General features: G+C 33.1%; 1 protein-coding gene across 16 annotated transcripts in view; it reads right to left on the bottom strand.

Moving 5' to 3' along the window:
• The window catches only part of LOC118280637 (calcium-dependent secretion activator), a 67683-nt gene that overhangs the window by 20327 nt on the left and 35222 nt on the right, over nt 1-12134 (bottom strand). For 8 of the 16 annotated variants that reach the window (XM_050699596.1, XM_050699593.1, XM_050699601.1 and 5 more), the window contains exons 5-14: nt 11132-11249; nt 10461-10628; nt 9498-9673; nt 9004-9089; nt 6538-6546; nt 5657-5814; nt 3762-3842; nt 3511-3680; nt 844-1000; nt 110-231 (exon numbers count right to left, since the gene is read on the bottom strand). In XM_050699596.1, the coding sequence (XP_050555553.1) occupies nt 110-231; nt 844-1000; nt 3511-3680; nt 3762-3842; nt 5657-5814; nt 6538-6546; nt 9004-9089; nt 9498-9673; nt 10461-10628; nt 11132-11249 (1245 nt within the window). The remainder of the gene's footprint in view (nt 1-109; nt 232-843; nt 1001-3510; nt 3681-3761; nt 3843-5656; nt 5815-6537; nt 6547-9003; nt 9090-9497; nt 9674-10460; nt 10629-11131; nt 11250-12134) is intronic. The other 8 variants (XM_050699609.1, XM_050699608.1, XM_050699595.1 and 5 more) reach the window with 5 other exon arrangements.

The following is a 12134-nucleotide window of genomic DNA, read 5'->3' as shown; positions in this document are numbered from 1 at the left end:
ATAAAACTTTGGAACTTCAAGTTCAAAATGAAAAATTAAAGAAATAAACGTCTGGCATTCCAGATCTTAATGATGGGAAATTATTAATCACATTGTCAAGTTCACTTACATTGGCTTAGAGGCTTCTGCTTGATCAGTCTGAAGTTTGTCTCCGCCTTCAACCTCCATAGTGCAATAAACTATTCTATTTGGTGCTAAAGACTTGAGACCCTTCACCTCCATCACAACCACCTAGAATTTATTTTCAATGATAACAAACGTGAGAAAAATACAGCCATTTTTATATCCCTTGGTAAAAGTGGTAATAGAACATGTGTATTATCTAATATACATACCGAATCTACTTACATAGATACACAGGGTGCTATAAGGACTTATTCCAATAAGGCAAATCATAAAGGTGCAGTATAATAGGCTGTTGTTAATAAAATAGTCGTAGAATTACTTTTGATATTACCTACTGTATTGTGCATAAATAATAATTATAGGTAAAGAGTATAAACACACATAATAACTAACTAACTGTAATTTTTATGAATACTTTTGGCTAAATTATGTTTCATCAACGAATTTTGTTTCAATAAGGAAGACATACATGCTTTAACTAAAATAGTATTCTATTTTAAGATCATATATCAATTTTTCAGGAATTTATATACATTAAAGTATAGGTACATATTTCACTATTCAATAGACAAACTAGTATAATAATCTAACATCAAATACAATACAATTTTGGACTAAAGAATTTCCATTGAGATACATAAAATATGATTGGAAGTGTAAAAGATCCATCAATATTTTACTAAATACATTTCTCTTTTCGTCATCCTTAAACGTTACCTCTATTTGAAATGTTAGGACTACATCCATTTTCGTGAGCTGAGTGTCGACGTCACCGCCATCAGCCTCGCCCGTCAACTTGTTGGCAAGCGAGCCTTGCGATCTGAAACACAGCTGCTTACTCAACCTTGGACTCGGATCTGGTCCGGCATTCGACCTAATCACCATCAACAATACATTTCAAAATACCACCACCAAAAAATTCCACCAACAATTTAATCACCCAAAATATTTACATATCAATAATCCAGTGAATGAAAAACATTTAGAAGTTAGTCATATTGTTAATAAGTTACATGAATTAGAAGTTAGTAATGATATATTCACAGTTATTAGGATAAGGGAAGCGACATTTCATTCACAAGCCCGTGGGAATGATTGGTGGCATACATTTTGTGAACCCATCACCGATACCAAGAATGATTAAGCATACAAAAGGGTAACATTACAAATACGTCGGAACACATATCATCTATATCTAAAGTACTGATAAAATGGCATATAAGTTAATGTGAAAGCGATATATGAATTAGAGAGTTCAGTGTTGTAGAAGCGAAAGAAGTCAGACAAATAAAGCTAGAGGCGAAGAAATAAATCCGATAGTGCACTTTCATGTTGACTGAATTCCACTCGATTTAACTTTGACGGTTAAAGTTTCTCTTACGAGTATAATATTGGACAAAATGGAACCGCTTGGAACGATATTATTGGTATAAAGTTTCACTGAACTCTCGTCATTGGCGTTATGAAATGGTCGGTACAAATGTAAAGAAAGCGAAGCCCTATCGAAGCTTGAAGCATTATAGTTCGAGTATAGTTTTAGACGAAAATATACAAATAAGATTAAATAATAATAAAAGGATAACCATGTGTAACAAAAATTTAAAGCAGTGGGATTAGTCAAAAGCCTACAAGTCTATTTCAATTTACATTTGGGTATTGTATCTACGTTTTAAGTATTAAGCTGACGCTTAGGTGTTACTGTAGCTATAAGGACTATAATTATAAAATCTTTATCTACTTTTTTAGTTACTATAAGCATATTAAAGACTTCTGGCGGTGTTGTGGAAGCTTTAACTCTATTGTTGTCATTTTTGATAAGTTTTGTAACATTTTGAATTGGACCACGGGTTTTGTCGTCTAATTTGTCAGTATTAGCAGTAAGCTCTACTAGTCTAGTATACTTTTACTTAGCTACAGTGGTCCCTTTGACAACATTAGGATTGCAAACTGTATCATTCATGTAGGGAATGTGTTGGGGTCCTGCTACACAAGACACGTGCTTATAATTATCAATTCTGTACTCATTACTTGTACTTCCTTTAATATTACCGTCCAGTTATGTGCCAGGGACAGAAAAAACCAAATAGAAATCAACAAGTAGAAACAATGAATCTGGATTGACGTCTAGAGAATTTGAAAGGTTAAACGAGATAGATTTGAAGATAGTTTTTAGTGTTTAAAATCACGAATAATATTGGCTGTATAATAAAGAATAATATTTAAACTATATCGGAGTTTAAACACCAAAACTAAGGGTGGAAATAAATGATTTTTATCGTATTATTAACGTGGCATCCAGATGATATAGTCAGTTAGAACCAAATATTACAAACAGCGAAGGAGATGAAGTATAACTTAGTATTAAAACAGACATTCGATTAGTATTTGAAAATGTTAGTTCACGAATGAATTTTAAATCTGCCATACATTTAGAAATAAAATTTTAGGACAATTGTTTTCATTTTTATGTAAAGACAATACGTTAAATATGGATGAATATTATAAAATGTATGACAGACAATGTTTCGATATATTAGACACATATTTTATTAGTAAACCTTCCAATTCAGGATTTGTTTTTAACCTTCCAATTGAAGATAAGATTGTGAAGTTAATAAAAAGAATTGGAACGATTACTATGTAACTTTGGTTAACAGACACATAAACTAAATACACACATAAAGTAACTATGCAAAGAAAATACATTGTTAAAACTTCACAATAAAAGAAACAAATCAATTGGGAGACAATAATAATATGATATTTTCTTTGCATCGTTTTAGCAATTTTGGATTCCATAAACCATTATGGATTTTATGAAAAGTGTCAAATTGTATAGATATTGAATTTTGGAACATCCATTCAAGACCAAATGAATTCATATGACCGAATGACTATACTCAGTAGTGAAATAATTAACTTTGTTGAAATAATAATGACTATCTAGAAATAAGACTTGACAATGTTCAGAAAATTGTAATAGATTCCCAAAAAAACTCTGAGTATAAGTCATTGGTAATTGAAAATAATTATTATAGAGCAAACATCGATCACATTCAGTACAGCATTAACTTTATATATAGACATCGATTCGACGCATGACAGACATACTAATATCAATGAAAATTTGTTTAGGATACAACAGATGTGCAAATACCCTGCCCATAAAAGTAACTATTATCACCAATCAGATATAAATTAAAAAATATTTTCGGGAAAAGATCATGTTTATTTGTCAGAAATCTTCAATTTTTTTCAAAATAAAACGCAAAGAAAATAAGACCATATAAACAAATAAACATAATCTTTTGTCCTTTAGTGTTGTAGTCTTAAATATTCCGTAATATTATGTGTCGTTCGTAATTCGTATCCTAAAACACTGACCTGTGATTATACCGCTTGATTTTATGGAGGCCATATTTGGAGTCTGCGCCGCCTTTAGAGACAGGCAACGACTCCAAGTTGGCCATCAGTAAGTTGATTGAAGACTTCAATTCTTCGATGTACAGTGATTCCATCTCTTTCAGCACGAACTTCGGCATTAGCTTGCGATTCTACAAGATTATTTACATTAGAATCATCTGCTATCTCTATTTTTGTTCTATAAAAATGTTTTTTGTCTCTTTCGTTATTACCTTTTCCATTTCGTTAACTTTTTGCATTCTTCCATCCAGTTCTCTTCTGATGGCTGCAGCCTGTTCATCAGCTGAATCCAACTGTGAAACATTAAACAATTTGAGATTTGTTAAAACCTTTTATTTAAACTACCCTTCATCTATTTAATAGTAAACAGGGGCGTAGATAGAAATTAGAAATGTCCAAATAATCAATTCCTTTCTTTATCGCGTAAAGTATACGTTCAAAAGTTGGCAGCAACTTTCGGAAAATTAATAAGGGGCCATTTGGGGGCCCGTAATACCCTTCTTTGAGGCTTGAGAGACAGGGCGGAAAAAGTCATGGAATTATTTTCCTCCCTCAAAAAAAAGGCCCAAACAATTTTTATACGTGGCCTCGCCAAGGCACGCCCCGCCACTCATAGTAAATAACCCTTTCATAAGGACAGATAACAAAAATTGTAGACGACTATAATAGGTATCATGTATTGTATAAAAACTAACACAACGTTCATCATTCAAATTGAAACGCTGAAACCTCTCAAAGGACGAGCATGTCGTATCGAACAAATTGTTCAAATTAAACTAACATTTGGTTTTAGCCAATTTAATTAACCACTCGAGGTCAGAGAAGCTTAATTAATCCAACTAATTGATTACAAAGGTAGGCTTACAACTTTGAACGGAATTTGTAAAAGAATAATAATTCCATAACAGAATAGGGCAAGGACGCGGAAGGCGTTGAACCTGTCCAAAGGGCTGATGTAGGTGAAGCATAAATAATTAATTTTGTTATAAAAATTGCCCCGTCTTTGTTCGGGGCCTGTTCTGTTGTTGACACATCTGTTGTATCATGTGGACAGCAAAAAACGATGACAAACTTTGTCTTACACTTTGTTATATTAAATTTTGTTTTTGCTTCGTTAGCTTGCTTTTTCCACCAGAGATGTGCTATGTACCTATACAAAGATGTAATGGCTAAGCTGTGAAACTATGTGACTTCCACTGATACTAAGTTATGTAGCTGTGCGAGTAAGATGTGCTATGAAGATGCGCCGCCGCAAAGTAACTGCCGTAGGTAATCTGCTCTGTACATAGCGCCACCGCAGTGGCATACACCACTCGCGACCATCCATAGCAAGCATCCATATCATGCATCTTTCAGCTATGTTTTTCATATGGAAAGATGTGTGCTATGGATGGCTTTTCTTTCTTCTATCGATGCATCGTATACTTGAACTGCGCATCTTCCTCGCACAGCTACATAACTAAGTATAAGTGGAAACAGTTACATAGTTTCACAGTTTGGCTATTACATCTTCGCAGCATAGCAGCATATTACGTCTCTGGTGGAAAGCACCTTTAGAATGGCTTTAATGTTAATGTTCTAATTTAGAATTTAATAGAGAACGAAATTGTGAATAGGATTTAGCTATAGATACTATCTAAGTGTTAATTGATATCTTTATGTCTTTCTGTAACGAGGTATCAAATTATATAATTTTACCTTGTCAAAGACAAGTTTGCTTTTGAGATTGCCAAGCCGGTTGATAAGATCTACCTTTAAATCTATAAAGGCGATTGGTCCTTGTAATTTCTGCCTTTAATTTGGTTAAGAGATCTTTAGTAATATTAATAACTCATTTGCTACAACAATATTAGCAAACCCCGCGAACTCCGTTTCGTCACCAATGATTTCCTTTTCTCTTGAATTTTTCCTGATTTTTTTTTGCCGTAAACTTCTCGGAGCCCAAGACCTGTCCAATGAATGCAATACCGTGGAAATCGGTTCGTGCGTTCTAAAGTTATCGTCAGGAAGGAAAACCCTACTTATTTTTATTTTATAGATTATTAGCATCGATGGATACAAATTTTATCTTCTAAAGACTTCTTCAGCAGAAACAGAAGATACTCACAAGAAGAGCGTTGAAAAGCAGTTGGTGTTCAAACTTCTTGACTCCAAGGATTTGCTGGAACATGTCGTAGAGCTGTTCTTTGCTGAGGATGCATTCAGCATTGAGGCTTTGCTGCTGAGCTCGAGATGGTCTTTTGGACTCATCATCTCCCGGTATGCCTGAAGGTAAACAGATCTTTCGATACTGAACAAAAATTATAGAACAAAGGAATTTCTTTTACACGATATCTGATTAAAACGAGGCTTTTGAAAATTGAGAGAAAAAGATACCCATTGTATTATTTTTGATCCTTAGTCTCAATGAGTATTGAAAATTCTTATTCTAGTTTACAAACGCTGCTTTTAACAAACAGTTATTAGTGTGAATAGTGTTAGTAACACGGAAAGCAAAAATTGTGATTTTGAACACAGAAACATGCAGTGCACTTAGTATTAAACTTACCTCAGCAATCCGTAAACCTTTATGTAATAAAACACAAGTTAAACCTACTTATTGGTGTAGGTATACATAAAGTGTTGCTGTAAAGTTTATTAGTGTTATAACTGCAGATGGTATAAACGAAATATATGACCCTGATTTTATTAAAACTGATGATACAAGTCACAGTGTTAATGACAACTTTAAAATTATTATTAATAAGTCAATTGTAGACGATACAGAAGAAATACGAAATATTAATGTTACCGTAAAAACGTCAAAATATATAAAATTTGGAAAAGAATCCAATGATAATAATAAAGAGGTAAATTTTGAAAAAGAATTTGTAAACTTTATAACCATAAAATGCCTCGGTGTATTCTAAGATCAAGCAACGGCACAAGACGTAAGCGAAAATATGGATAAAAAGGAAGGAAATAAATGAAAATCTTGTCGAGTGATACCTGTTATTCCTGTTCAGGATGTGTGAGAGAGACATGTTGTGAGAGAAAGGGAAAGAAACACAGACAGTGAGACAGACACAGGCACACACATTATCAAGTACATTTATCCTTAGGGTTGGTGTTGCAAATTCGTAATTTTATATTCAGTTTACGAATTTGGTAAGCAAACCTCTGTTCGTGGTTATTTGTAGAATTTTGATCCGTGAATTTGAAATGTGTCTTTTACATTATAAGACAGAGATTTGCTTACACCTATTTTTTTAATGTAAGACATTTACATTCTACTATACCTATTCTAAGTTTTGGTTGCATTAGTTCTAGCGAAGTTTATTTGTCGTTGATTTTGATATCACGAACATCATTATCGTCATCATTATCATGATCATCAGAATCATCATTAAATGTTACATCGAAATAATTTTTAAAGTATTTATTGAGAACAACGAATAAACTTCATAAAATTGTAGCATTTTGATCTTGACCATCTAAAAATGTATGTTCTTTACTGGAATCATTAGAGTTTAATTTAAAACCTATTATTTACAGAAAAGATAAGATAAAGATAGAAATGGTTATGATATATTGCTAAAAATGTCCAAGTTAAACAAAATGCTACAATCATTATAAATCTTAATTTAGGAATGGTTGATAAAATACATACACAGGACTCATGATTTACACAGAATCTGGATAATATGGATTTTATGGTTATCTATACAATATATTTAACATTGTTTATCAAAATAAATATACTTTTAAATCCAATCAGAAACAAAATGAAAATAATTTATTAGAAAAATGATCCCTGATCGCGCAGATTTTTTGTCAATGAAAATTAAGATACACATCCAGTTGAAAACGTTATAACTGAAATAACTAATTTAACGTAAATACTACCGCACACAAATCATTCTTGTGCCTACAGAGCCATAGAAATACAAAACCATAATTTTGAAAGTCTCTTTATAATCCTTTTAGATACAGATGTTGAAGCACTTGAAGCAAATTAGTACACAATTTACATTTACACTGTGTAAACGTATTAAAATGAAGTACTTTAATGAAATACACTCAAAGAACGTGCTGATAACGTTTTAAATAAATACAGCAAAGCATAAAGCTCTCTCGCCGGGTTTTGATGAAATAAATTGGCTAAAATTTCCACGAATTACCTCGCACACTGTAGGTTTGTTAATGTATTTATTATATTTCTGAGAATCTCCACCGTTTTTGGAATACAAAATCGTTTTCACGTCGCTTTTATTCTCTATAGCGCTTTCTTTAACACAATTGTATGGTTTATTGGTGCCAAACTTTTGTATAGAGTCAAAGGCACTCAGATGTCAACTGAACATTAATAATGTTGAAGGATCTTACAATATATATAAAGGTGATGACTTAGTTAATGTAGAACCAATTGAAGATCATGTTGATGATCTTGATTGTAAGGCTCGCGTAGACACAAGCGCTACACAAACATTCAAAGGCACATTGCAAACTCAAGCACATCAATACTGATGCGTCATACACTGCACATGCTCCTCCCTTACTCCAAACTTAGCTGCCGTCAACGAGAAGAAATTTCTTCAGTAAATTCATTAGCAACATCAATAATAATCAAAGTCAAAGCATTCATTTCAAGGCATTATTAAAATATCACCATACACAGAATAAAATTGTCAAACATAAATAGTTCAGTACGGAAAAACACGAGCAGAAAGGTCCGTAGGTAGATGAACTTAGACGTAACAAGGTAAAAATGAGAGCAATACTTATTGACAAGTGTGTGGGTGACGATAAAATTGAAGTAGTAAATATTTAATTAATTGCTATAAATAGAGAATCTGGAGAAATAATAGGAGTTGCCGAAAATGCTTAGGTAAACTACTTTGTACTTTCTTAAGTAGGCGTCATCAAAGTATCTGTTGACATTTGCATTCGCGTCTTCAATAAAATATCAAATTTCTTGGCGCCTACGTGCTCTTGCTCCATTAGCAAACCCATTTTGCCCTTAGAACGTTTTGTTGGTTACTTTTTCTATTGCTTTTTCGGGATTTGTTTTTATGTTACACTTCAATGAATAGTAAGGACTGTGATTAATATTTAGACTGAAAATCGTTTTGGTTCTCTTTTAAATAAGTTTCTATGTTGCAGTAGATAAGGTTTTTTTTTAATATATAAAAATATTTGAAGAAATTCTTTTTCGTTTTCGTCAACATCAGCTTTTGTCTTTGAGAAAAGCGAACTTCCAACATTAGTTACTTTATCTGACTATTGATCTTAAACCATTTCTTACTGTCTTATTCTAGTGAAACAAAATAATAATCTTTCAAGCATAATACATGTCTTGGCTATATCAAAGGCTATAGGGCTCATAATCGCATAAATATTATTCACCAAGGAATATTGGGTTCGCTCTTCCCAATTATTTTTATTTTAATAATTCAAATAAGTTAAGACACTTACCTGTGCCCTTCATGATACAATCAAACTTTGCCAACCATGATGATAAAACAGTTTCTTTACTTAATCCATCTATTTCTGGGAGAGACCTGTAAAAAATTTAGTTTAGAAAAAAATATTTAAAAGACGAGGAAACACAATAGTAATAGTTTTTTTCAGATTAACAGACATAATCAAATGAATGAATCATTTGTAGATCAGAATTAAATATCTTGTAATAGACCTTAAGGTAAGGTCAATCGCAATTTTGAGAATCTTCTAGATTAAGTTAGACAAGTTAGAACTTTAACTTCAATAAATGTAGTAGTGGCCACAATTCCAAACTCCGTGCTTCTACAGAGACCCCGTGTCCAGCAGTCGCACTTGCGACCACTCGACCAACGAGTCATTTTAAAAAAGACACTTGACAAAACAAGACTTAAAAGTAAAAGTAATAAAAAACATAGATATCACATGGCATGCAATGCCAAAATGAGATCCACGCTAACATTCCAAACCTGACTCTCTTCTCTATGTTGTTTCTGAAGACTTCGCGAAAATCGTGATGAGAACACGCTCCAGACTTCACCATCTGTTCCACTCTCTCTGACTTTAGGAAAACGTCGTGGTATGATTGAACTGCGTTTTGGAATGCCTCGTCTGCCAGGATCTGTGTCTCACCCTTGAGGAAGGCCTGAACGGATTTTGGAAATAGAAGGGTTAGATTCATTGATTTAACATTTCAAATTCAATTACTTACAACTAAATTTGATAATCTAATATCACAAAGTACTGTAATTCGTTTTTAAATTAAAGATTCCATTCTTTCTATATCTATGAAAATCACGATAACAATATCTATGAAGCACTTAATCTTTCAAATAAAACCTTACTTACAATAAAATGTCGGCTGAAACGTAGAATTCAAGCAAATAGATGTACGAAATCTCATATCCTATAAAGGATTCATTGCAAACGATAGCACATGAAACGTACAAACCATTTCTCTGTCGCGGCATATTACGAATGGCTATTGTCAGAGTTTTCCTCCTATTCTAAATATGTCTATTTTATGTTCCAATTTTTTACGAAAAGAATACAATTATAATTTGTATTGTAGCTTCATTATTTGTTAAGATATTCTCAGAAGGAACAACGTTTCAACAAGGTCTTTCGGCTATATTTTTTAAATAAACTCCATTATTGTTCTTGTACCCAATTACGTTTATTTCTAGAAATTAGATATGTTTTTTGGAACTACATATAATAAGCTAAGTTTAAAATGTTATACCTAATTTATTTTCAACGAGTTTGATCTAAATAATATAGACATAAATCCATTAGAGAAATGTGAAGCACAAACGACCGTAAAATTGTTAATATACGATTCTGAAACTATAGCCAAACGAGGTCAAATGTTAGTCTAGACCGAAGAAGGTAGGAAAAAAGGAAGAGAATAAAAAAGTGATTGAAATTCTTACCTGAAACCGTGCCTGAATGGTTTCCAGTTGATGAGGAGTAAGCTTCGTATGTCTTCTGGTCATATCAGTTGGCTGTTTCGCGTTAAACGGATGAGCAATACACCGAGATACAAAAACGTAAAGTTGGATACGCTTTTTTTTGTCTTCCTCTAGTTTTTCGATTTTCTCCTATGAAAGAATGAAAGATTGAAATATGTACTAAATGAGCTTGTAAGTGGTGATAAAATTACGTTAATCTAAATTTAACTCCATCAAAATTAGGATGATCTAAAATTAACACAAGTTTAATGATCCAATGATTGAACCGACGAATCAATGTTCTTCATACGCTTCAGTAGATCTCTTTGTAAAATAACAAACTTGCTTGCTTCTCCCTATACTTATTTAATGTTAAAGTCTGTTTCGATGTTTCTTCTCACAATAGTCACATACCATTTAGTTCTTGTTTAACATTGAAATAAAGGAGCTATTATAAAAAATCATGACCAACATCACTAATGCTAGCCCCTCAATTCATGATCAGTACCCTTAGTACGGCGCTCATTGGCCGGCTCGTATAAACCCACCAATCAGAGTGCCGAACGCGCTCTCGTTTCGGTCACTTTAAAGGTAAAGCAAAGTCATACTAAGGGCACTGTATTACGTAAAACAATGAAGATAGGGTACTATACCTGAGGATCCTGGTCCTTATCAGAATGACTGGCACCAGAGGGACTTGGTGAGGGAGCTGGAGCCTCCCCCGAACTTGCACTCCCAGTCGACGTCCTGCGCAAGAATGATCTACTCGATCTATAGCATTAAGTCGTCAATGTAAGTGAAATTTGTCTTTACACACCGACACTTAAGGATGAGGTTCCTGTGTCTATACTTTTTGAATTTGTTCGATTTTGATCTTTATTGCCATAATGATACAGTTCAGTGTATATAGACTTATGGTTATGCTTGACGCTACTTTTACTCTAATATCTAATAATTAGTAGCTGGTTTTAAAAATCATAAGCAAAACTTAATAACTAGAAAATTACTTAACTATCATATTAAAAATCAAATTAATGGAGAAAAGCTTTACTAGTTTCGAGTCACAGAGGGACTCTTCATCATGAGCAGCGTGCGCAGACGCGGCGACGTCGCTCTACCTATTATGTAATCTATTACATAAAAGCTCTAGCTTTTCTCCATTAATGTACGTGAATAAACCATGAATTTAGTAGATCTCACGATGGTTATCATAAACATAGAACTTTAATCTGAATATTAGGGTAAACGAAGGAGGTATTAAAGTAGGATATTCAGTATTCCATTCTCGTTCCATGTAAGAGACGAGATCTTTTTTGAGATCCTTCATTAAAAGCATTAATTTGGATCATTATTTGCCAACTTCTATCAATATCTATTCACTTGTTTTATTCTAGTTATAGGTAAGCAATATAAACTATTATAACATGCATTGTTCATACTTCCAAAATAATCTAAAGCTAAATCTATATTCTAAGGGGGTCAGGGAAAAGATCAAGGACAGACTAGTTCAAAAATAGCTTCTAGATTGATTCTAGAATGTCTCGTGAATGGAAATGGAAGTGAGTTAGAAGGTATATCGTACCCAGAGCCGTATTCATCCCTAGGGCAAAGTATACAAGTGCCTAGGACGTCAGGTGGTGCTGCGAGACACGTGTG

This window comes from Spodoptera frugiperda, chromosome 16, assembly GCF_023101765.2.
Source record: "Spodoptera frugiperda isolate SF20-4 chromosome 16, AGI-APGP_CSIRO_Sfru_2.0, whole genome shotgun sequence".
In the NCBI taxonomy this organism is placed as follows: domain Eukaryota; kingdom Metazoa; phylum Arthropoda; class Insecta; order Lepidoptera; family Noctuidae; genus Spodoptera; species Spodoptera frugiperda.
Note: the sequence above shows the minus strand (reverse complement) of the source record. Positions and strands in the feature narration are given on the sequence as shown.